Here is a 27,342-nt window from a genome sequence, read left to right on the forward strand (position 1 = left end):
CTGAGTACTTAGAGAGGAAACAATAGGTCACCAACATGGATTCACTAAGAACAAATCATTATAGGAAATGTACTTCATTTCCTCTCGTGGAAGACTTATCTGATTGTTGTTAGAGGAGTGTTGCTCATCTCATGTTTTTCAATTTCAGTGAGACCAGTGATGTAGTCTCTCATGATATGTTGTAAGTGGAATATATTACTGTGGCCTGAATAATTATAAAGATAAGCAAATTCACTGACAGTTAAACAAATGACCCAAGAAGTTAATTAGAGAATCCTGAACAGCCCGGGGCACAATCTTTACAGGTAGGTTACGAGGTTTTGAATTTGGTTTTGTGTAAAAGCTTTGGTAGAAGGCCAAAAGAAAAAAAGGCATGCTTACAGATTTACCAAATCCATAAATGAAAGAAAATTGGTAATGCTGTCATGGAGGAAAAAGGAAGAGCAGAATTTCCAATCTAAAAGATCTCATTAGATGCCATTAATAGACTAAAATGAACTCAAATTCTCCAAAATTAATTTGGAGAAGATATAAAAGTCCCGCGTCTGAATTTGAAATTCTCCTGCAAAAGGACAGGGCACTCCCCCCCCCTTTTTTTTAAAGACTTTATTTATTTATTAGAGAGAGAGAGACAGGGAGAGAGGGAACACAAGCAGGGGGAGTGGGAGAGGGAGAAGCAGGCTTCCCACGGAGCAGGGAGCCCGATGCGGTGCTCGATCCCAGGACCCTGGGATCATGACCTGAGCCGAAGGCAGATGCTTAACGACTGAGCCACCCAGGCGCCCCAGGACAGGGCACTCCTTATCACCACGTGCCACTACCGGACCTCCAGCTGGCGGCCTGTGCTATCATAGAAGCCTCCCTGACACCCCCGGACACTGCATCAATATGATCCTGACTCAAGGCATCATCTCGATTTTGGAAGATGAGATTCAAAGAAGACAGAAAATTATTACTATTTTAAGCATACACACTTCAACACTGAACATCCTAGTCTCCCTGACTGAGCCCTCTTGGGCAAAGAAGAAATCCTGGCAAGGAGAAAACACAGGTTCATTCCCTTCTTGGAAGATTGGCACTAAGCCAAGGGGTTGCTCTTCCTGGGAGAGTATAACTCACAGCAAGGGGCAGACAGGTAACCACAAGGCATGATGGAGATAGTGGTGGGCTAGGGTGGGAAGAAGAGGCAATGGTGGATGGGGAATATGGTCCAGCTCCAGGGGAAGGCATGCTGGCCCTTGTCTAAGCTCATCATCTTTGGTTAGTTGTGGTTTCCATGTCCTGGGAAGGGGTCTGTGAGAACAAGTCAAGTCTCTGTTTCTTTAAAAAAAAACAAAAACAACAGCAAAAGCATCCCCCAAAGTTCATTTTCCCATATGAGAGAGAAGGGAGCAAAACCTTTGCCCCTGAACAGGAAGACCAGGCAGTTGTGTTTGCACAAGTTTCCCAGGGAGGAAGAAGGAGGGATCTGGACCGGTGATAAGATCACAGCTTCCAGCCTGAGTGGTTTCCCCTGATCCTCTGGTCTTGGGAGTTCTGGACCCAGAATTCAGGTCCCTTCTGGCTTTGACAAGGGAAAAATAAAATAAAGCCAAAAACAGAAAGGGGGAAAGAAAAGAAAACTTTCCCAAGTGACTGATCTCTGTTTCCCCTCATTCCTTCTGTCTTTAGTCCATCCATCCCCCTGCTGTGATTTGGAGGGGAAAACACCACTTCGGTGAGATCCCTAATATTCTCATTTCTGTGGCATCCCAGCCTTAGAGACCATGCTCAGAAAAGCATAACACTTTCATGGGATTTGTTTCCTGCTGTTGTTTTATATTTATTTGTGTTCAAATTACATACGTTTTCCAATGTATTCCAAATAAAAGGAATCCTGTTTAAGAATTTGGCTTACTGGGCTTACAAATAAGCCCAGGCAGAGTTCATTTTATCCAGAAGGTCCATTTTTTTTTTTTTTTTTTTTAGTGTGCATCACCTTGGGGTTCAGTATTAGAAATGGTGAGACTGACCTCAAGTATCGGATAACAACTCAATATTTTGCCCCTCTACCTTTTTCCTCTTTCCATGTTATTTATAAACCATTTTTCCAACAAACTTATCTGCTATACCCAGTGCCATGTGTTTGGGCTTTTTTTAGCCATACATTTTGCACCTTCATTCAGCTTTGGCTGTAATCCCAGGCCTCTGGCTCAGATGTGCTTCATGGCCTGGCACGAAGGGCCCTTTGAGGTCAGTGGGGCCTTGTTAGGAGGGGTGAAGAGCAGGGAGCCTGGAAAGACACGCCAAAGGCACTGAAGGCCCGAGGGGACAAGCTGCTCTTAGATTTTGACTTCCATTATGTTTTCATGCAAAAGGTTGGTGAAGACAGGTGGGCTTTGCATAGTGAACTCACCTAAAAGTGTACATGACATTCCTCTTACGTTCATCCTTTAGCTCCCCGGTTCAACTGTGCTATACTAGGACTGAGCCAACTTCCATCTACCTGTACAAAGAGATCCATCCATTAAAAAGTTAAGCCCATTTCTTAAGAAATAAGCTTCCTGATTCATAAAGCCTGTTACTATTGGACACATGTATACTTGGCTCTCAGAAAGCTTGGCACCCTCCAAAGAACACATCTCTTCTTTTCTTCTGAACATTTTCGCTGAAAATTCTAAAGTTGTGAGGAAGAGAAATAGGAGGCAGAGGTGGTTTGGGAGGTAAGCAAAGTGGGAGCAGGGAAGGCAGAGGAGGAAGAACAAAAGATCCCACCAAACCGAATGACTTCTGAGCTCTTTTTCTGTAGTTTTATACCAATAATAGCTGATATCTATTGAACATTTTCATGCCAAATAGGCTTGAAAGTTCTTCACACAGATCAAATCATTTAATCCTCACAATAAGCCTGTATGCTAGGCACCATTATCCCCTTTTACATATTGAGGAAACCGAGGCACAAAGTAGTGAAAGTGGTAGAGACGGGATTCAGATCCAGTCTATTCTCTGAACCACTCTGGTTTATCACCTCCATGTTCTACGGATGCCTATGATACTGGGCAGGCTCAGATGGCATTCTCTGCCTTTCAACCTTACTAACTCCACCCCTCCCCCCCCTTCCAAGTTTGTTACAAAGATTACATTTGTACATTTATTTAGTACTTTATTCATCAATAAAATACAGATATGGTTATTCCTCAGAATCCTGAAACTTCAAATGGTCAAAATTTGGGGGACAAAGTTTTTTAAATTTTGATTTTTGTTTAAAGTAAGCTATGACAACAGTAAAAAACTGAAAAAGTGTGCAGCGAAAGGGGTAGAAGGGTGTGTGGCTATAATTCTTACACCCTGCAAGCTCACCAGTGTTGAGCTGTAGGAAGGAAGCACAGGAAGTTGCATGGAACATTCCAGAATGAGGGTCAGATAATGACTGACTGCCATCCTTCAGCTATCAAGTCAGATGTGCCCTATACCCGAAAACTTGGAACTCTCTCCCTCTCTCACACACACAATTAAATGAAAAACAATATGTCATTTACATAGGCATTTTTGTTTCATAAAAGGCTAAATCTAGGATTCCGTTAACCATGCTATGCCAGGGTAGTGCTTCTGTATAGGCTATTTATGAACCAGAAAAATCGTAAGAGAGAAAGCCAAATTGAGGGAATCATCTCATTGGAGTTCCTAACAGAAAGGAAGGCAAGCGTCTTTCATGCAAGCCCATGCAAAAGCTGATCCAACCGACAGCTACTGAATTTTGATTAACATGGTTTTCGTTTAACTATTCAGGGGTTTCAATGTTGCACAAGACTGTTTAATTGAGCCACACATGTCAGGTTATCCTGGGTTTACAGGGGCAACTGAGGCTCACAGTTTATTCACCTCACCAAGGTAGCAAAGTTTAAAAATGGCAGGAGGGCAGGGAACTGGAATCCATATCCTAATTATTATTCTTTCCATGCTACACTGTTCACACACAGGGTACAGTGTGGGTCTAGGACTTGAAGAAAATTCTCTTATCTACACGAGTCTGTATTTTCCATCATTACAGGGAAAAAAGGCAGTTCAGGTGTGTGTGCATGTGTGTGTGTGCACGCACATGTGTGTACACATTCCAGTTAAGAAGTTAAATAGGTTGTATGACAATATTCCAAAAATAATGGTCATCTATGATGGTAAGAAAAATACCAGCCAGATGAAATCTTATATTATTTGTGTTCCTTAAGAAAAAACTATATTAATAAAAGTCACTTACCAAGACATTAACAATCAAGGATAAAAGAAGAGTGAAAAACCATCACCACAAAAGGGGTAAACTCATGCTGGGCAAGTAATCATGAAGGATCCCGTGGGGGATGAGATACGTGCATGGACACACACACACACACACACACACACACACACACACACACGGTGTGAATCAGTGTTTGGCCTTGGAGTTCTGTCCTGGTTCATGTAGATAACTACTTAGTTTCCTCAAAGCCTGCAGGAGTATAGGGCATCTACCATGTGATAGCTAGTCTCAGCTTTGCACTTGCTGTTCTCACCTCCTGCCCAAACTTCCCCACCTGTCAAGTTCCTCGCTAAAAGATTCTGGATGCAAGAGTACTACAAATGAGGTATGGGGATTGTGCAGAGACACGCTGATTATTAAACATTCATTAAAGAAAACCTGAATGATTTTTACTATGGCTATGGTACCAGGAGACTTAATTTCACTTCCCATGAAAGTTATTATTTCTTTATTACTCACTAGAGGACGGAACAATCACCCCACATGGAAGCAGTTGGCCATACTTTCCAGAGTTCTAGTTCTGGCTTGGCCCCTGGCTGAGTGACATACCACAGTCTTCTCAAACTCTCTTCACCTCAGACCCTCCTGGGTAAAAGAGGGCTACTTCAGGTAACTCACAGGATCTCAGAGGGACACAAGGTACACACATCGCCTAAGTGTCCATTACACTGTTAATGCTGAGTTCATGTCAGTGCCTTTCACCTGGTGACTGGAAGCTTCTAAACTGTAATGATTAAAAAAAAAATACTTTCATTTCTTGCAAGATTTGGAAAACCCAAAGAATGGGGGAAGTAGGGATGAACCACCTTCTTTTGCAAGAAGTGGAATTTGGGTAAATTATAGAAGAAATGGGGAGGAAGAGGCAAACATATCCCAGGGATCATCTTTTGCAGGTAGATTTCTGAAACCTGGGAAAAAACCCTTAAAGAGATGGCGGGGTTACTATAGAGCTCTGCTCTAAATGTAAGATGTGTGCAAACAGTGTCCGAACAATTTTAGGCTAGCCTAACGATTCCTCTCATAGCTGTGGTCTGTGGACAACCCAATGGGGACCTGCACTGACCCCTGTGAGCTCACCCGCTCAGACTGGTCAACTGCTGGTGCTCCCATTTAAATATTTTGCTGCTTGTCAGCACCTCCACTAGAGGGCAGCAGGTGGAAAGAAGCGAAGTCAACGTGGATTAATGTGGATGCTTGGCAATAAGAGCTGTGGGGGGTGGTGCCAAGGGCTGGGGGTAAAAGGGGACAAGTTAACTGAGTGGAAAAGATGAGAGCCTGGGTAATTAGTGGTTTTCCGTTTCTAAGTGAAGCCAGGGATGGCAGGAGAGGAGTTCAGCATTAGTAGGAAGTTGGAGCAAGGTTTCCCAAACCCGTAATCTTTAGATTCATGTTCGAATTTTCCTAAAACAAACAGAAACACATAACATGCAAGCAAATTCCACATCACTCCAGATCTTCTGCCTCAGAAGCTCGAGGTAGGGAGCTTATGACTCTGTATCTTTCAAAAACTTCGCAGCTTATTCTGAGTAGCAGCTGAGATTGGTTCCCTAAAGATGTCTGAGGTCCCTTCCAACTCTCAGAAGACTAATTTCACTAACAACAAATATGCCTAAGGCAACCTTCCAAATAATGGTAAACTTGTCTATCCCTCTGGTAACCTGTCCTTAGAGAAAGAAAGGACAGAAGTAACTGAAACTGCTAGCATGGACCGCCATTTATGGTTTGCAGAGTGCTATTATAGACACCTTCTCCCTTAACCTTTGAATCCTCACAATAAGCCTGTATATTGGAAGATTTAAAAGCCCCATTTACAGTTAGGGAAACCAATTTCCAGCGAGGCTGCCTTATGGTGTAAGTCTAGAAGCCATGCCTGTTGACTACAGTTCATTCCACTCCATCATAGCAGACTGTACCTTTTCAGTTCTGTTCTTAACCTGGATTTGTAAACAATCTTTTCATCAAATGATTTAGTGGAACTCTAAGAATGATGGCCAAGTCCAAGTTACATGCAGAAGAGAAATAGAGACAAGGCAGGAATAAGAGAAAGCTGGGATGGCAAGTCCAATAGACCATCTCTGTATCTTTTGGAGCTCCAGGAAGCAGAAGGAAAATAGTCAGTGATAATTTGTGAGCAATAAAGATGAAAGAGGATGCATGAATCAGGGCTCATGCTTCTGTGGTCGGCCTGCCCCATGAAAGAGCAGAGTGATTTCATAAAGGTCTGGTCTCAATCTGATTCATACCTCTCAAAATCTTTCTGCTGTTGCCCTCTCTGCCATAAGGGTGCCACTCTGCATGCACTTTAAGACATTTCCAACTTTTCAGTGTCTCAAAATAGATTTTCGAGTAGATTCCACCAACTAGGTCTAAACTACGGAGGAATGCAAAATGGAGCAGAATCTTGCATGCTGGCCCTACTCCTGCCAGTAACTGTTGGAATCTCAGGGAAGTCACTTAACCCTTTGGGCCTGGGCTTTCTCACCAATGACCAGAGGGTTGGTGCTGCAGCTTCTAGACAGACCATGAGGATAAGTGTTAAATTATTTTGGATTGGTTTCTAACATTTAAAACCTAGGAGATTCATATAAAATTGAAGATCAACTTTGGGGTACACTCCCGTGAGGAACAAATGGTGTGGTTTTCCATAGACCCTTCTAACATACTAGACAATTATTTATTACTCTTATAGTCTATCATCTGCCTCACCCACCCTCATGCTCTCTGCAAACACACACATACCCTGTAAAGAGAAACCCCAGGACAGCAGGAGTTTTTATCTTTCTTATTCACGGAGGCACTCCAAGCACCTAGAACCATGCCTGGTACACAGTAGATGCTCAAAAAATATTTGTTTGAAGGAATTTGTGGCAACTTTATGAAAAGTATAGTTTTCTCAAGTGAGGGAAGTGGAAGACAATCCGCTCAACCCAGAAATAAGACATGAATATACCCAATAAACTCCTGATTTGTAAATCCTAATACAGACTTGGTTTTCATGAGCTGCTAAGGACTATCAATATATGGTTATGCTTATACGGTGTGTTTGGTTTCTTATACATATAGCCACATTGAGATTAAAAAACAATGTCGGTCAAGTTTTCACAGGCATTCTGAATGTACCACAAGATGCACCTGCCAGGTGTTTGTCTCACCTGTAATGCTTAAAGAAACAGCACGGCATGGTTATTCTAAAGGCATGTGACAGGTAGCTCAGTATGTGGAATGTTCTATATTAGTGTAACCTTAAATATGAAGATTGATTTCTCTGGTGGTAAAAGGCAGGTCTTAAGACCGATGAAATCTAATCTCACACCAATTATATTAATTTCAACAGCTGGCTTTGCAGTTACCATACTCTCCCATGCTTCTTTGAATAAATGCTCACAGATGGCTCCCTGTTCGCTCCACCAGCCTTTCATTCTCAAAGTGGTGGAGGGAGAAGTGACAGGAAACATTTGCTGGAAGCATTCAGATGTGACTGTGCATTCATGGGGATTTGTTAGCCGATGTTGATGTCGTTGTGTTCCTCATAAACAAGCCTGAGTGACGGGCTTTAAGGGTGATCTTCCAAAACAAATGTGACTCATAACCATTAGTGCAGCCTATGCTATAGCTACCAACTCTTGTTCTAGCCGACCTACGAGGACCTCTGGAACATGCAGTAGGGGATTTTTCACAGGAGAGGTTGAAAGGGGGAAAATGCTGCAGCCGTTAATGCAAATGTGGCTCCATCAGGCACACCAGCTTTTATACGGAGTTCCCTGTTCCATGGCTATTTAATTTAGAACATCTTGGAATAAGTTTGGAAATTCTGGTACTTTTATGGTGGTCAACCCTACCTCCTTGGTACTAGCAGGTGATTATTTAGGCAGAATTATTTCTATCTAAATATACAATGTCAGATTTAGAGGATAAAACAGGTGTTCATGACGCTGAGAATGTTTGCTTTTGAATCAACAGACCGAAAATTATCAAGGTCCATTTGAAGAATATACTCAGGACAGAGCTTGCTGGTATTTCTTCTAGTGCTTCTAACATTTGTGCTCTACTGAAGGAAAATCTGGGTTGGAGTTTTTGGCTTTTTCATTTTTGTTTGATAGTTTGCTATCACTGGAGCAAGCTGAAAAAAAGATGGGAAAATAACAGGTGTCTGTGACAACTTCAATTCTTAAGTTGCTCATTTAAGGTTTCTTATCATTTTAAGAGTAGCCCTAAAAAAATGATAATACCTTAATCTGTGTTACACACTGACTGTCAGCCGGCACCTTAAATACTTCTGGCAAAACTGCATAAATTTATGACATTGAATGAAAAAGAATTAGTCAATTAGTAATTACTATCACAGAGCTTCAGCTGTGCAGTCCAACTGGTTTTCTATGGTTTGGGTCAAACGCAGTCCTTTCTTTCCCGGGACTCCCACAATATTTTGTGCATATTATCTCTATACATTCATTTTGGATGTCTCACATGACCTCTCTTTTTCTTTTAACCTCTTTGTTTACTTGACAAACCCTAAAGCCTCTTAAGGTCCATTTATTGGTGGCTTCCAGCACCTGGCCCCAAAATACCTTAGATGAATGAACATGTGAGCCAGTGAAAACATAGAGATGTAACCAAACATGGAAATATTTTATTTTTAAAAGTACTTCAACATGCTTTATGTAATTTGACTCCCAGAACAATCCTGGGCATTATCTGTTCAACAAGCCATCACCAGACCTGGACCAGTGGTTCTCTACGAGGGGGCCATTTGCCCACCCCCCAGGGAGTGCCTACCCATGTCTGGAGATGTTTTGGTTGTTACAGCTGAGGGTGGGAATGCAGCTCCTACCACCTGCTGGGTAGAGGTCAAGGATGCTGCTAAACAAGCTGCAACGCATTGGATGCCTCCCATCACTAAAAAAATCATTTGGCCTAAAATGTCAATAGGCCAAGTTTGAGAAACCCTCATCTAGGCCCTCGGTCTCTGAAAACTAGTGTAACTCCTGTCCAACAATATTTTTCTGATTAAGTATATCCTGTAAGAAGTTACTTAGTATACCATATAAAACTACCTCTTGCACTCAGTCATCTTCCTCAAAACATACAAACAACTAGCCAAAAAGCATGGGAAGAGCAAGTTCATGGTTTGATTCCTAATTGCTGAGCCAGGAATGTTTGGTTTGCTAGCTCTGTTCTTTTAGAAAAAGCACTTGGGTGTAGTTAGTACCTGGATACTTCCATGCATTTCAAGAAGAATGAATTCAGAACATTTATAAGTTCAGCTGTTTCTTACAATGGCAAGTGAATTCCACCTTTTACCTTTGAGAAAACCATACCTGAGTGCGTGGGAGTCAGCAGGAAGTGATGGTACTATGGAGAAATATAGAGGTAACCAGAAATACACAACGGAGTATCTTTCTATAACTTGCAAAAAGATTCCCTAACTTAGTAGGTGTAATAGAGTAACACATGTAGATCTTTAATAACTCAGTCTCCAGCAATAAACTACAGGTTTTGGTAAATATCAATTTCAACAACGCAGAAGACCATGGATCAGGGAGAATAGAGGAACCTTAGGGATCATATTACCCAGATTTTCCGCCCATTTTTATTTTTCTCAATTATTTATTCACATGAAATCATACCTGGAAACCCACTGTGTAAAATCAAAATGATTTATTATATGAAGCTGTGTTTGAACAAGAATACGGCACCAGAGTGCCTTGGCAAGTTAGCTCCACACTCCCACACCTTAATCCCAGCCCTCTCTGACCTATTAATTCATCCTACTTTGGGATAATTAGACTTGGCACAGAGTACTTTCTTGAACATCAACCTAATTGTCCCTGTTCTTCCCCTTCTGAAGAAAAGGTAAACAAAGACAAGATTAGGCTTTACTGAAAACCTAACTCTTACAGGGAACCATGCCACCTCCTTAACATGCTATCTTGTTTAATTCTCATGGATAATTTTATGAGCAAGGATTATTATCTTTATTTTAAGATGAGAAACGGAAGTGCTGAGATCATTTGCTGAGATTTCCAGACTTGAAACAGGTTGAGCTGAAATTCATACGTGCATATGTTTGATTCCCAAAGTCTATATTTATGGCATATTACTTTGCCACGCGATAAAAACAGAATTGGTCGACTTATTTCACTTAGCATAATCCCCAGGTGATGGGTATGAAGGAGGGCACGTGTTGTGATGAGCACTGGGTGTTATATGCAACTAATGAACTGTTGAACACTGCATCAAAAAGTAATGACATACTATAGGTTGGCTAACTGAACATAATAAAAAAATAAATACGGAATTGGTTCAAGCCCTCCTCAAGATGATACATTTTAAAAACAAACATCTTGCCATTGCCCCTTCATCACCCTCAGACTGAACATCACTAGTTCCTTTCACAGGATCTCACGTCTACACCATTAAGTCTGTTTTGTCCTGGTTTGTCAACATCCTTCTTAAATCTTGGTGTCTGCAACTCACCAGACTCTTCTAGATATGTTGTGGCCAGTGCAGAGTCCAGAGGACTGGCGCTTTCCTTGTTCTAGATCCTCCGTTTCTTTTTCTAAATTTTTATTTTTTATTATTTTTATTTATTTGAGAGAGAGTGAGAGATCACGAGCAGGGGGAAGGGAGAAACAGACTCCCCACCGAGCAGGGAGTCTGATGTGGGACTCGATCCCAGGACCCTGGGATCATGACCTGAGCTGAAGGCAGACGCTCAACCGACTGAGCCACCCAGGTGTCCCCAGACCTTCCATTTCTAACAAAGCAGCCTGAGTTTCCTTTGGCAGCTACAATCAGAATAGGTTAGTTACCTATATTTGCAATGAACTAAATAACCAAGTCTTTTACAAAGGACTTGCTGTAAGCCAGGAATCTCACATCCTTCAATCGTGAAGTTAATTTTCTTAAACCTAGACACAGGACTTTACATTTATCCCTATCAAATTTTATCTCGGTAGTTTTGGCCCCCTACCGTAGGCCGTCAAGATACTCTGAAGCCTACGTCTGTCATTCAGCACATTAGCTACCTTTAGCTTTACGTTTGCAGATGTGATGAGCCTGCCTTCCTTGTCTGCACTCTAATCACTTATTAAAAAAAAAAAAGCCCAGAAGAAGAAGGTCTATCACAAAGGACTGAAGGTAGGGCTTGGTAGGAGGGAATCTGTTCCAGAGTACCACATCCATATTTAAGAAATAATAGAAAACATAATTTTGGAGTTGAAAGGGACAGATTAGATATTTTTTCTCTGAAAGTTCTACTAATAGACAAGCAATTGAATTTAGAGAAATTAAGAGCTTTTGCCCAGAACCAAAGAGCTGATTACTGATAGAACTAGATTCATAACCAAGGTTGCTGATTAATTAATGATATTTTCCCCCCCCGACACTATTAGATGGGATCACTAATGGCCAAGAAGACATTCCAAATTTGGTTTAAATAGTTTCTTGATACAGTTTTTCTTTTCCGACACCTTGCCCCTTTCTCCTAAGAAAGCAACATAAAAAATTCCAGTGAACTGAAGGCTCTTGTTCTTATAAGCTGTTTCCCCACCACTGACTTATAGGTACAAGTCCTTTCAGAAGAATGGCATAAGAACAATGCTCACCCAAACATAAGTCCTATCTGCAAAATAGGGTATGTTTGTCCTATGAAAGGTAAAACTTTGGGTAAGGAAGGGTAGATTTAGAAACAGCCAAAAGTATATGGCAAAGAGTGTCTGTGTGTAGTCTAACCCCAGAAACATTTGGTAGAGAGAGGAGACAGATTCCCTTTACTTTGACGGCTTCTGCATTCGTAAAGAATACGTGAATACCCGTGAATAATACAGAAGAGAAAACCCAGAGTTGATTTCATAAGCAGTCCTTGTACCTCTCTACAACAATGAGGGGAGAGCCGTGTGGATGACAGGACTGGACAGCATGAGAGGGTTCAGTGACCCAGGAGGTACTTTTCACAGAGTTTTTTCCAAAGGAGAAGGGGTGGTTCCTGTCCCCATGAACTTTGGCTACTGATTTAGCCTCAGGAAGACATGCCCATTTGTTTTGAGAAAATTACCCACACCTCATCAGCTGTTATATCAATTTATATATAAATATATAATTTATATTATATATGAGATAATTTATATTATGTATATTATATAATTATAAATTATAAATATATCATTTATTATAGAAATAATATATATTATATATTATAGAAATAATATATATTATATATTATGTAAATAATATATATTATATATGAAATAATGAGGTCTGAGTACTGCATTAAATGTAACGACCCTGAATCTAAAGGCTTTACTGAAGTAGTTCCTGGAATCACCTCCTGTCTTTTTGACATAATATAACTAAGGTTCTTTCATAGGCTGATCAGGTAAACCAGCAGCCTCCAGGAATGAGATGAAATTCCTACAGAGGTATTATAGTTAGTTAGCCACCAGGAGAATCCTAGTACATGAGAGGCAGTGTAGTGTGTGCTCTGACTGGACTCTCACTTTTGCCCTCCTTAGCTTTGTAAACTAGTTAAGTAATTATTCTTGGTTCCTTCCCTAAGGGTAATAATGGAACTTCCTCTTAGCATTGCTGTGAAGAGTAACTGAGGTAACAAGTATAAGGTACTTAAACTGAAGCCACTCAGGGCGCCTGGGTGGCTCAGTCTGTTAAGCATCTGACCCTTGATTTCGGCTCAGGTCATTATCTCAGGGTCATGGGATCGAGCCCCACCCCGTGGAGCCCCCAAGTCAGGCTCCATGCTCAGCATGGAGTCTGCTTGTCCCTCTCCCTCTGTTTCTCCCTCCACTTGTGCTCTGTCTCTCCCTCTCTCTCCAATAAATAAAATCTTTAAAATATGGAGCCACTAAAATGCTTCTATGTAATTATTGCAGTGAATTTGTTTTAATTTGGTGTCTCCACATCCCTAGTTCACCTAGTAACTAACCTGGGGACCCGGTCTCATTCCTCCTGACATTGTGTCTGCCACACAGCAAATGCTCAGTAAGTGTCATTGACCTGAACTGACTTGCCCAGTATCACTACCAGCATCAGAGTTAACTCACTACAGACCCACTTGCTGACTTGGTCAAATTTAATTTTATTAAAAATACAAGAACTAGAGCACTAAGGTTTTTTTTAATCAAACTTCTACTCTGAACATTCATTGTAAAAACGATAAATACAGAAGTATCTCATTTAATAGAAGTGTATGCTACAACATTGGTTCTATTGTTGAAAACATCTTAAACATTAGAATCCTCTTCTCAACAGTTTTCCGAAGACATTACAATAATTGGCTTCCAAAACTTTCTTGCGCAACTGCACTGCTTCTTCTAGGCATATATTGTCACTCATAAATGGCAGAGCTGCATTTCAAACCCAGTTCTGACAAAGTTCAAGATCAATACTCTGAAATCCCTAATCTGGACTGCTTCTCCTCATGATGAGAGAAGAAAGAAACAGGAGTCTGATACGACTGGTACAGAGACTTGCTTACGGACCCTTCCCCCCAAGCAGGTTCTCTGTAGGTTCTGCAGGTTGTAGGTTCTCCATAGGTTCTCTGGGTATCAGCCAAGGCCACCTGATCAACCTCTCCTCTTCTCAGGGAGTTCCTCCCTGGGTTCCCTCAACCCTCTCACAGTCTAAGCTTCTGGCTGATTGCTGCTGCCTCAAGGAAGCGATAGCCAAGGCAGGATCACAGCACCAGAGGGACATCTTGCCAAAACAAATCAAATGCAAATCAAACTGGGCTCCTACCAACTAACTACAGTTGAATACCCACTGTGGGCTGAGAGGCAGCCGGTCTCATGACAGCCTGGAGTTTCAGTCTTTTCCTTCTACCTTCTGCTCTGAGGCATCAGTTGACCCTCCCCACACCAGAGGCTCTGACTTTGGATTCATAGCAACCTACTCCCAACCAACATGTTGGAGAAATCCCTAAATTCAACAGGGAAGAGTATTTTAGATACACTTCATGCTAAAGAAAGTGCTTCATAGTCTATTTTTCCCTCAAGGTAACTTTTTTTAGACCTAGGAATCCAAGTTTTTAGCACCCATCCATGGAAATCAGACAAGACAGTCAGGGCATACAGAGAGTAGCCACACTTCTGCCTTTCACATTCATAATGGCTATAATAAACATGAGTTTGACACACAGATTACAGCCAGGGTATGCACAGAAATTAATCTAGCTCTTCTATTCCTCAATCAGAGCTTTCCCAGGAAGTCAGGCTTAATGACAGCAAAGGGTAGGAGAGTTAGTCAACTGTGCTTATGAAGTTCAGAGCAAACATCCAGAGAATATGGTGCTGGCACAACTCACATGGGCAGCTGGGCACAGTCATACACCAGTTTGTAAGCCCAGCCAGGCCTGTCGGAGGAGCATGGCCCCTTGGAGACTCTGCTGCATTCTACTCCTTGCTAGATCTGGCCAAACTGCCCTGATGTGGAGCAGGGCTCTTGGACGGACTCCTGCCCATTTCCCTGTTCTCCTGCTCCTGCCACAACACATTCTTCCATCGCCAGCTATTGTCAAGAAAAGCATGGTGCCTTTTGCTCCAACCAAGGAAGCAGCTGGGTCAACGGCTGGGTAGAGGAGAAGGGAGGATATGTCCTAAATGTTATGCAGCCACAAAATGGTCCTTTCCTTAAAAAATGAGCTCTTATTTTTGGGGAGGCCAAGGCTCCCCAAAGTACAGAGTGGTCAGCATCACCAACTAAATATCCAATGATGTGAATCTGCTAATTCTTACACATAGCACATGGCTGTCCAGAAGTCAAATGCTCTAAACATGATTTCTGGTTCCACAAATTTGCAAGGTTTTACTAAAAGGTCAGAGAATACAGAAAATACCAGTTTTTTCATATTCAGAGATTAAGAAACCAAGGATTTTAGCAATATAACTTTGATTTTTAATTCTGAGGGCTTTGTACTTCAAGATGGGTTCTCACTGGAAAATTGGAAAGACCTGATATTTAAGGAAAGAAATGGGGAAAACTGATCCAGTTTTCCATATAATCTCTAATCAGAGTTTTTGTAATCTGAAGGTCAATGTCCAAAGGGGCAGAGAAAACTTGGATTTGGGATCTGCAGGTCTCATAATACCTCTCTCTGTCTGTCAATATTTGAGGTGATTTAATCAGGTAGGTGGGGCACAGATGAATGTGGTATCAGAGGTTTGGTGCTGGGTGACTGGTTCTTTCAATGCAGGATATTAGCCAGTGGCTGGTGCATGGGGTACAGAGTTCAGTTACTTGGAAAAAGGTTGGCAAGACTTAGGAAGGGCATCGGGCTCTTAGGCATCAGTGCATACAGCAGAGTTCTGGCCTTGATGGCATCTGAACTATACAGCAGAAAAACGAGATCATTCCATCCACAGAGAAAGCCCACAGATCAGGGCTGAGGGTAGGGCACAGGGATGCTTGGGGCTTCTTGAGGCCACTAGTTCTAGCTTCCATAGCTACACGGCTATTTCCAGACCCCCTCCCACTGGAAGGGGGTCCTAATTCAGTCCTCTGAGATAACAGAGCACTAGTAACAACTGTGGGCTGTGACTGGAGACGCAGCAGATCAGAATTTACATTCTGATTCATTCATTCACTCCACAGATCAGTGAAGATCTACTCTATGTGTCAGAGGGCTGGAGGAGGGGGGGTACAGGGACGAACAAAACTTCCTTTCTGGATGTTAAGGTTTAGTGAGTTTTAAATCCATGATACTTTATTACACAGGGTACACAGGGGTCACTTTGCCAATCATTTGAAAACAATTAAATTGCCCATTTCAAGCTCGGTCCTGACTTTGTCACACAACTTGAAACACAGGTGTCATTACAACCTCATTTAGAAGAGGGACGCAAAGCAAATGTCACTTCTCCTATGCCCCGAGCCCACCTCCTATTCCCACCCCTTTGTCCAGCCTGTTGGGTGAGAGATTCTACTAACAACATCCTGAAACATTTCCTCCATGGTTGGGACATGATCCACCATGTTCTAATAGCTGCAAACCTGTCAAGAAAAAGTAATGAAGATACTGTAATTAGTGAAGGTGAAGGCTCAAGGTCAGCAAGGTGTTATATAATAGAAACAGAGATTCCCAATAGATATATCTGGGGAAATCCTGTGGGTTCATTTGAACGGGTTTGAGAAATACGGACCAGAGAAAACTCTGATTTGCAGCTGACGCCGAAGAAGGGCTCCAAGCCCCTGGGCCCTGCAGCCTGTGCACTAACCACCAGCCAGGGCAGCACAGAATCCTCTCTTTGTATGGTCACTGCATCAGATTTCAAAGTGTGTTTATGTTACACATCATTACTGCCTTTACGCTGCTCACTACAGATCACGAGAAAGCTTCTCTTTGGGTTTGAGAATGACACTGTTGACAGCATTACGTAAACACCCAGGCAAGTGCCAGAAAAACCCAAACAGGAGGGTGGAAGGTGAGGGTCGTAGCTGCTGGGGACTGCCTGACAACAAGTGAGAAGCACAGGATCTGGGTAAGCTGGCGGGTGTAAGCAGCAGGGGCGAGGCCTTACAAGATACCTTCGTTGATGGCTCTGAAATGCCTAACACTCTTTACTGTATAGAGAGTAAAGTTAAGGTTTAAACAGAATTAACTCTGGGAAAGTAACTCCTTGACTTAAATTCACAGAGAGGACAAAATCACTGGCCACAGGTTCTTTCCAAGAGGGTTTTCGAGGGAAAAGGTGCTGGGTGGTTGAGGGAGGCTGGGTCCCACGTCCTGGAGGGCAAACCCAGGCAGAGGCTGGCTGGGCGGCTCCCAGCTGGGGCGGACGCCTGTGACAGCCAAACCCGGGCTAGCCTCCAACCAGAGGCAGAAAACCCGGTATGTCCCTGAACAGGAGCTCTGGCTACACATCATATCCATCATGTCAACCTCGTTCCTGTCGACCCCGTGAGAGGAGCCCCAGTTTAGGCCACTGAACCAAAGTGGTGGGGAGACGTTGTGCATACCAAGACTGGCTCATGCCCAAAGAGTTGGGGTCCGAGGTGGAAGACTAGAAGTGCAGTCGGTCACGGGCATGCGTGAATTAACATTCAACGTTCGCGTTCTTCTTCGGTGGTCCCAGTCCTTTTATTTACTCATTAGCTGAGGCGCAAACCTACTCACTCGCCCTACCAGCTGCTTTGCAGGGGTGAGTCACTTAGCTGCGTGCAAGCCTCACCGAACCCCAGATTCTGCCCAGCGCAAAGCTTTGCTGCTGCCAACTTATCCAGCATATACTTTATTGCACTCTGTGAGGTCAGTATAGAGCCTGGTGATGATACAATATCTGGGGCTGGTATGTTCCAGGTCTCAGGATAGAGTCATGCATGTCCAGAGATGGCACAGGGAGGGAGCCAGGCCTTCACCCCTCTGCGGACCCTCGGGGCACAGGGGCCTAAGCCATACGCCAGCCACACTGCGGAGGTGGGACGACAGCCGTGGGACCCGAGCGAGGACGGGCAGGAGTGTTGGGAAATGGCCCACGGCTCCATCAGTCTCAGGACGTCTCCTCCCCTACAGAGCTGCTCCCTGCAAGGACTACTTCATTGCTAATAGGCTGAGCTGTGTTCTGAGACTTCACTGTATTAAAAGTGAGTCATTGCTGACGTTGATAACGTTAACTACAAAGATGAGAACTTAGAAACGGATGGAGGAAGAAATCTCTGACAGTTCCTGAAGTCAAAAACCCACACGTACTTGGACTCCAAGTATGGGTGATTCTGGCTCCTCAACATCTCTGTGATCCATCTATTTTTTACAATGGTCACATTTATATCATCTCTCTCCTGACCTATTACAATCATCTTCCTCTACATTCATCTCTCTCAAATCCACGTTCATCCTATTGCCAGTATTATTTCCCAAGTGAAAACCTAACAGTATTATTACCCTGTTTAAAACTCTTTAATAACCCAAGGGGATCACAATTAAATGATGTTTACTCATCTGTCTTCTCTTCTGTAAACCATGGGCTCTCTAAAGGTAGGAACATAAATTTAAAATCCATCCTTGAATCCAGAAAAGTGCTCAGTAAAAACCCGATGAAAGACTGTTTTGTGTCACCATCTGCAGAGGTCTGTGCTCATCTCCTCCACTGGCAACATTCCAAAAGATAAGGCCAGGGGCTCCTCAACCTGGCTGACTATGCCCTGCTGAACTCCAGTGTCAAAGTGGTTTGTGATCCCGCGAGGACTCAGTGACACAGGGTTGCTGATGTACATACAGGGACTCAGGCCATAGCATGAGAATAGACTGAAAGATTTCTTCTTGTTCTTGGTGACAGTAAAGACTGCAGCAATCTAAAGGTCTACGGTGGTTTTTTTTTTCACTCCCAGTGTGAATAGAATGCCTGGAACTATTTCCTTCTTGAAAACATGTAATAGGCACACCATTTACTGTTTACCAACTACAACCATGAATCTAATACTTGCTTGATATGTATCTTCTGTGTCTTGGCAACCTCCCAGGGCTCTGTGGAGACCCACTGGAAGGGGGTAAGGCTTATTTTTTAAAAAAATACAATGTTCCTTCCACTGGGTCATTATTTCCTATCTGTTAGCAATGAGAACAGAGGTGTCTTCCCCCCCCCACATAAGTGCTGTATCAGTTTGCACAGGTTTATAAAAAATGTTCAAAGAGATACCAAGAACATTATTTTGAGGATCCTGATTCCTTTAGGACATGGCATCTCACTCCTAGGGTAAATTTTTACCTTGACTGACACAGAAGGATGTGGTACCTTTTAATCTTTGGAGGAACTAACATTAAGGATGGAAGACAGAGAGCACCTATTAGAAGACTTGAACTAACACAATGGGGCACATTTTGATGTTGAGTTCTCATTAAATTTCCTATGGGGCAATTAGACATAATGAAAAATCCTCGGGGCAGTTCATTTCTAACTGCTCATCTGCCCCAGCAAGAAAAACCCTGCCCCAGGCTTCAAGTGCCAACCTCCCCTAAGCATACAGACCTGTCATCCTTTACCATCTCGTGGGAGACTCTACTCCAGGTCATACCTTCCAGATCCCTTATTCCGCAGTATCACCTCTTTCCCTGGCCAAACTGAATTCAAATGAATGGCTGGTAGAACTACGGTAGTGTTTTGTTTTGTTTTAAATCCTTACCTATATTTTCATTCTGCCTTATACAATGGGAGAGAACATAAAAAAAAAAAAAAATTGGCTACCATTCAGAACTGGCAGAGAAAGAACCGCATGGCCCCTGAATGCCATCTGAGATTCAAGCCATGTTATGTCATGTGATCACTTTGGCAGATTTCACCAGATAAATGCCAGAACTGGTAAACACACTCACATGTGTGCATGCTCATGTTCAAACATGTTCATCTACACCTCTTTTTTTAAAGATTTTATTTATTTATTTGACAGAGAGAGAGAGGGAGAGATAGAGCACAAGCGGGGGGAGGGGTGTGGGGGCAGCAGAGGGAGAAGCAGGCTCCCCACTGAGCAGGGAGCCTGATGTGGGACTCGATCCCAGGACCCTGGGATCATGACCTGAGCAGAAGGCAGACGCTTAACCGTCTGAGGCACCCAGGTGTCTCTCATCTACACCTTCTATGGAAACATCATACTCATCCGTAACAATAGCAGGCCATTTTAAGGTAGAACTCGAGTAGCCACATAATCCAAAAGAATTTGGGTTAGCCCACTAACTTAAAAAAAAAAAAGGAGGAGAAAGAAATGTTTTCCTTTGCTAAATTACTTATGTGTAAGTACTGGTAGGCTACATGATTTGTTTGCCGTAAGCCATTGCATTTTCTTATCTCTGCTATCCCCAAACAGACCAAGCAAACAAAAAACTATCAAAAAGCAAAACAAAAAGCAAACAGAAAACCAGTTAATGGTGTTTTCTCCACTCTCCTTATGGAGTTAAAGGTTTATGTCAAAGCTAAAATGTCAAAGCAGCTGAAATAGATGCTCTTTGCAGACTCTAGGTCTAAATGTAACTTGAGCTCTCGCCTTTAGCTGGGGATACATTTTTAATTTTCTTTAAAGATTTCCTTTGCCATACTTTTCATTTCACAGGTTTTTTAAATTCCTCAAGGCTTGCCCAGTGGAGTGAAAGCCACCTTAATGAAGAAAGTAGAGATTAAACCACCATGACTTTGGAACAGCCGAGGATCTCAGCTGTAATTGTTTGGCTCAGAACCAGGGTCTAAAACCAGCCATGGGAAAAGCTGCTGAAATGGAGCCTGCAATTCTCTCCATGTTTGACTTGCATAATGTTGACATTATAACACCAGAGAGACCCAAAAATATTTCAAACAATTATGACTTCTTTTCTATAAATATTTTTAAATTGCTTTAAAAGATAAAATAACATATTTTACCCTTCTTTTTTTTTTTTTTTTTTTTTTTTTTTTTTTTTTTTTTACTCTGGTCGCCCTCAGCAGCTCACTACTACAGATTTATTTTTGGCTCAAAGGTCAGGGAGGACATCTTAAGGCACTACCTCTGCTGTTAAACTGTGTTTTCCAACATGAGTTGCCCAGTGAGTAGGGGAATCAGCTACTCTTAAAGCAACAACTGAATGTGGGGTTACAGCATGGGAGAAATAGTTTATTTCTTATGTTGATGCCCGAGCCAGGAAAACAAATCAAATAATCTTTTAAAGACAATCTTTTAAAAAGTCTCCCACCCCTTTATAAGCACAATTTCCTTTTTTGGACAGAAAAATCCTTCTTCTCATTCTCTTTCATTACTCTTTCCTTTTCCAGTTATTTCTGCTATGAGACATATGTTTGAGTGTACTGAGACTTCTCCATGAGGAAGGTAGCATAAAAAAGGAAGGAGAATTATAGAGACAGCCAAGGAACTCATGAGTTCTGAGTACATTATTCAACTATTTTCAGTTGTGTCTTCCTTCAAACTTTGCCAAACGGTAATCACCCAGAGCGTGAGAGGTGAAATTTATTTGAAACCTGCAATTTCCACTCTCAGAGAATATGATTCAGAGACCTTAATTCTGAGCTCTGGAAATAGGGGATGATATCCTTAGTCACAGACGAGCAGAGTGATCAGTAGATTAATAACCAACCCTCCAGTGCAATTGCACTATCTCTCCTAGGACCAAGAGACTTGGCTTGCCTTCAGTATAAATGCCCTCAGCATGATTTCCAGCATTTATTTTTGATGTGCAAACATTAGACGCCAAAATTGTATTCCTCCTAAAACATCCACAGAAAAGTCCTCCTAGCTTATGATTTTAAAGCTAAGACAAGTTTCCTATTTGCTGTTACTTAAGAACTTACCTCTTTGAATTAAATCATCCAAAGAACTTACATTTAACAAATAAGAGTTCAGTGTTATTTCAAAACACTGGGGTGGGAATGGGAGAGCAGAACTCACCTTCACTCCCAGAAACAGCATTGCCTGAGCCTGCCACTGCCAAGGTCAACAGCAGCTGCCAGAGATCCATACCTGTAGGACCTGCAATCACACAAAAAAGAATATGATAAAGCCAAAGCAGACCACTATCATTGCATACTGTTTAAAAACTGGCTAAACCATGAATGAGCTGACATGTGTGTCAGTTCTCAAAGGAGTCCTAGTACATCTTTCATTGCCCCAGAGTCTCGTATTGTTGTACTTTTCATGAGGGCAAACAGTAGGTTTATAATAAATTCTACTTCCCATGGGTGCTTGCCTCAGGAAATAACAAGGACACTAGCGATTTTCACACCCTGGCCAAAAGCCCTAGAAGCACCTCACCACAAGGTGCTTCAATAATAGGGCCAGTGTGGTTTCACTTTAACTTGATCTGGAAATAGAAAAAGTCGTCAGCAGTATCACCAAGCATAGGGCCTTGAGCTGGACAGGCCGTAAAAGGAAAAACACAACAACCCGCTTGTAATAGGAAGACTTCTCCAGTGTGTTTCCCAGTGAATAAAAGAGCGCAACTCATACTCAGAAGAGTGTACTAATGAGCCATCATGGGGAGGTTTAGCTAGAAGACAGCAGAAAGGAGAAGGTGAGAAGCAAAAGACTACAAAACATCTCTGCTGCCTAGGTGGCCCTCCTTAGGATTCCTGGTGTCCTGGGTTTTCTGTTTTAGGAGGAGTATGGCTCTGAAAGGCCAGGGAATGCGAACATCCCAGACTCAAAGAAAGGTCAGTTCGCAGCCTTGCTAGCTATATGTGGCCACAGATAGCCACAGTGTGGCCACACCCGAATCCCTTCAGTGTGATGAATAGGGGAGCAGATCATGCCTCAGCCAGCACGTGCCTTTACCTGGAGGAAATAAGCTGCTTTGGAATCAATAATCCAGGGGTCCACTTCTAGGATCTCTGAAGAGACATGTTTGGGCTGGCCTAAATTGAACTCAGCACACTGTCCTTTGGAGGGCTGCTGCTACATCTAACAACTAAGGCCAACTCCTTTAAAGCTTAGCCGTACGATTTCCATAAAATTACATTACTTACACATCACTCAGGCCTACCTGATCATCGCCCTGGGCTCTCCTCCAGGGCCTCCCTCTGGCCTCATTTTCACTATTGTATATTCTTGACGATAATGAAAGAGCCCTTCTCATTACCCCTAATCAGGCTGAAATGATGAACAAGAACATTTGTTCTCGTGGGTAATGGAATGAATGGTGTGGTCCCCGGTAATGGCCGGGTAATTCTGAATAGGCATCAAATGTGATATTTCATACTTTCATTTCTAGATAGTGGAGGGCCCATCATTTCTTTTTTTTGTTCCATATGATTTTATGTTCTTAAAAAATTCTAAGAATACACATCTCTACATCATCAACTATCTTCCTGTGTCTGAATATGCATGTACATGCCGAATGCCTAAAGAGCACCCTCAAACACTGTCCCCTGGAGAAACAGGCAGAACTGAGTATGACACCGCACGTGAATGCACCTGGCCAATTATGAGAGTTCACACAAATGTGGGTTACAGTTATCGTTACATCCATGTTTTAAATTCCTAACCTGGAAGGCTCCGAGCTAATGGCCTTGCATTAGCCTCATCTACTTTGCAAATGTGAACCTTGGAGCATCTCTCCTTAGATCCTTTACTAGTGGGTGAATAGGCCATGTGATCCGAACTTGAAGCCTCCAGCAGAAATACGTAAAGAGACTAAAAATAAATATGCTAAAGGCTGAAAATGCCATCCTGTTGTTAACTGGATATTTCCTTTTAAAATTTATTTTTAAAGTATTTTCTTTTAAGTCGGAAAAGCATGGAGGAACTGGGCTCTCTATATAGTGTTAGTTTTACTAGCAATCTCCCAATGCACTTACTGTCAGGTGAAGAAACCTCCCTTGGCACTTGTTCTCTGGATATCAGGTTGTAATAGAATTCTAATTCCTAGGCAGGGATTTTGGCTTCCCAACTGAATAAAGATATGAATAGGTTTGCATTGCTCAGAAGGCTGCTTTCGCTGGTTTGGAAGTCGCCTCTTCAAATATTTCAAAGATACTTGGCAGATGCCCAAGACAAGTGAATTTTGCTTCAGATGAATAGTAGATGACTCCCTCCCATCGCCAAACTTTTGAAAGTTGCTGTCTGCAAATGAATCAACAACCTATGATCCAAATGATAGCACGCATTCTATCTCATACAATGAGACAAACAAATCAGAATCTTAAAGCAAAACCAACCAGAAATCTGTTTGCACACTCCTACAGCAGAAAAGGAGCTTTTTAAAACTGCCATTCTCCCAAATAGGAGCTGAGAACCATTCACTGCAGCACTGAGAGTACTGCATAGGGCCCTAGCCCGAGCTCCAACTAGGTAGCAGGGAAGAGGATGGAGAGGTGTGGCCGGATTCAGGAAGAGCTCACTGTTTCATACAAGACTAAAACTCTGCTTCCACAGTTGCTGGCTCAGTGGGGCTGACTGTCAAAGTAGTCCCCTAGTGAACTGTCCCCGGGGCCAGCACACAACTAGGCTGATGGACATTCTGTTCGATTTCACTGGAAGTTGCCCCCTTCCATTTTGCAGAACTCCCTATGGCAGCTTCTAAATAAGGGGATCCTTCTTTGTTAGGTGTTACCTGGGAGAAAACGTCCCCAGGAGAGGACAAAGTGTCAACATACGAAGTGTGAAACTTCAGGGTCGTCTGTCGATAATGAGCCAGATGTGAGCAGGACAAAGTCCCATTATTCCCCTTCCCCAATATAAGTCTCTATGTAGAGGCAGGTACTGTCCAGAGGAATCTACCAAATGTACCTTAGCCTACTGGGTTTTTAAGTTTGCAAGGTTTTTCTAGGGAAAATACCTCTCTAAATTTCTACTGATATTTATATGCATTCTTTGGCTATAGCCTCATGGCAAGATTTTCATTTGGGGTGGGGCGGTGGTTGGGTAGGGGAGACAAGCTTCCATTCTTGCATAATGGAACTCACACCATTTCCACTTTCAAAGCCTGAGGCATTTTGCCCGCCCTCCCCCCCCTTGTCCCCCCCCCCCCCCCCGCAACTTCCTCAAGGGAGAGCCAGCTGAAAAGCAGTGTAATCAGCTGGTGTGAGTTTTAATTCTGCAAACTGCCCAGCAGAGGAGACTCTAAATTACAGTTAGGCCTGTGATATACTGACTTTTATTCCTTGGCTATAAAACAGTACAAAAACACATGAGAAGAGATGGAGATTAAATATAATATTTTTTCCAACATGTTATAACCAACTCCAGGCCAAGAAAGGAATTAGTTCAATTCTCTTTATTTTAAAATTAGCAAGAATTTGTTGAACTCCTAGAATTGTGCAGGGCATACTGGAGAATACAAAAGCAATCAAAATCACGGTTCTTTACCTCAAGAATTAGGCAAGATAGGCAAATGAAATTGGGAAAAGAGGAAGCATACCTAAAAATGAAAGAAAGATCAGAGTGGGGAAAAAAAAAATCAGCCACTGAACTGAGGGGCTTAAAATTAGAACTAAATGACAGAGAAGATTGTGATAGGTAAGGAATAGTGAGGGAGGGGTGTAAACTTGCATTATGGGTAAAAACTCAGATGGTGCAAATACAAAGGTATGGCTCTGGGTCTGATTAGTTCAGGGCAGTAGGTGGAGGTGAGAGAGAGAACAAGGTTTGAAATTATGAATAAAGGGGAATAACACTGGGTTGGTAAGGGAGGACTAGACCAAAACAGCAGTTCAACTCAGATATTTTTTAAAAAGATAGATATATTTATTTATTAATTAATTATTTATTATTTATTTATGTAGCGTGAGCTCGGGGGAGGAGTAGAGGGAGAGGGAGACAAGTCCCCAAGCAGACACCCTGCTGAACTCAGAGTACAGGGAAGGGCAGAAGCTGGATCCCACTATGCCAGGACCCTGAGATCACGACCTGAGCCAAAATTAAGAGCCCGATGCTCAACTGACTGCGCCACCCAGGTGCCCCCCCAGTTCAACTCATATTAATCAGAAAGTCACTGGGAGTTTTGGGATAAGGAAAGCATGTGCAAAGTGGATTTTTCTTAGGATAAATCTGCTCCTCACACTTTCTTAACTTGGTATCACTGAGAAATACCGACAAGATTTGGCAATGACTGGATACAGGAGATGATAAAGAAAACATGCCTATCACAAATGAATGAGTATATAGTGTATGTGTGGATGAAAGATGGCACTATTGATAGAAATCAGGATTTTGGGATCTGAGTTGTTCAGGAATGAGAAGATTACAAGACTGTCTTGGGATGTTTGGTATTAAAGTGATTTAATAGTGATTTAAAGACTTGTGGAAGTGTAAGAAATGTCTGGTGGAAAGCTGCAGGTAGGAGACCAAAGACTGAAAGAGGGAGGGGAGTCATTACCGGATTTCAGAGATTTACAAAGAGATGATGAGTACCAGATGAGTTTAATATGAAGACTAGGCTATTTCATGAAGAACCCCCACATTAACTTTATTAAAAGTAATATAAAGTATGTTAAGCCATATAGGGGAAAATGTGCTCCTATCTGGTTTGTAATTTGGCAAAGACAAAAGGAATCACCACCCAAAGCCACCTAGAACCTCTGATTTGTATCAAGTATTTAAAAGGAAAGTGGTCAACAGCATCCCTAGAAGAATGACATCAGCATATTAATATATAGATAGAATAATAAGATAGATTGAGGAACTTGTCGTTTGCCTTAACAAAGGCAAAATACCAATATGGCAGCTGAATTGATAGAAATAATATTTTACCAATTTTTTGTTTTACTGATCTAGCTATCCTGATACCAAAAAAGTAAGAGCTGATTAAAAAATCCCCACAGAAGCAGAATTGTTTATATTGCAAAACCAAGACTCTAGTTAGATAACCTAATAAATGTGTACTTTCTGATGCAGGTGTTCATTAGCAATGAAATATTGCAAAACCGAATCTAGTTGATTTCCCGGTGAAGCTGTTCTAAGAACTCGACATTGAAAAAGAGGCGAATCCAAAAGGGTATTTGAAATGACCCATTCTAATTAGTACCAGGCATTTATTTGACTAGTTTGCATTTTTCTCATGTTATTACCCCCTTTTTATGGTGCTGGTCATTTGAAAATTGGTCAGATCCAAACTGCCTTAGGTCAATTTCTTTCTTTCCAATTAGTGAGAGAGAAAATGTTCACAGACATTACTGACATACCTACTTTCGCTGAGATTTTTCCCTTCTCAGGATCCAGTGGGGAATACAGGATGGAAAATTATTTTAAATGTGTAATGTATGAGGGAAAAAAGGCCTTTGGGAGTAGTGTATATAATAAATTGCCTTTTTAATAAAACATTTAAAGCATAGATCGTATGTACCTGCGCTGGCCACCGAGCACTGGAAATGTGGTTAATGCAACTGAGGAATTAAATAGGCTAAATTTTTATGTAATTTTAATTAAGTATTTTAATTAAGCATTTAATTAAGTATATACAAAACAGGTTGATAGGAATCTAGTTTTTCAGCTGTAGATTTTATTAAATCTAAATACAGATCAAGTCTCTCTGATGCAAATTTAGCATTCAAATTAAGATGTGCTGTAAGTGTAAAACATACATGGGTTTTGAGGGCTTGGTACAAAAAAGGCACGCAAAATATTTCAACAAGGTCTATGTTTACTATAGG

The 27,342-nt window shown here is 42.0% G+C and overlaps 1 protein-coding gene across 11 annotated transcripts in view; it reads right to left on the minus strand.

The window, feature by feature from the left end:
• Positions 1-27,342, minus strand: part of GHR (growth hormone receptor) — a 257,251-nt gene that overhangs the window by 114,380 nt on the left and 115,529 nt on the right. For 10 of the 11 annotated variants that reach the window (XM_027604931.2, XM_027604925.2, XM_027604921.2 and 7 more), the window contains exon 2: positions 21,647-21,727. In XM_027604931.2, the coding sequence (XP_027460732.1) occupies positions 21,647-21,716 (70 nt within the window). In that variant the 5' untranslated portion in view covers positions 21,717-21,727. Of the gene's footprint in view, positions 1-2,395; positions 2,486-21,646; positions 21,728-27,342 lie in introns of those variants that run through there. The other variant, XM_027604927.2, reaches the window with a different exon arrangement.

Source organism: Zalophus californianus, chromosome 5 (genome assembly GCF_009762305.2).
Source record: "Zalophus californianus isolate mZalCal1 chromosome 5, mZalCal1.pri.v2, whole genome shotgun sequence".
NCBI classification, from domain to species: Eukaryota; Metazoa; Chordata; class Mammalia; order Carnivora; family Otariidae; genus Zalophus; species Zalophus californianus.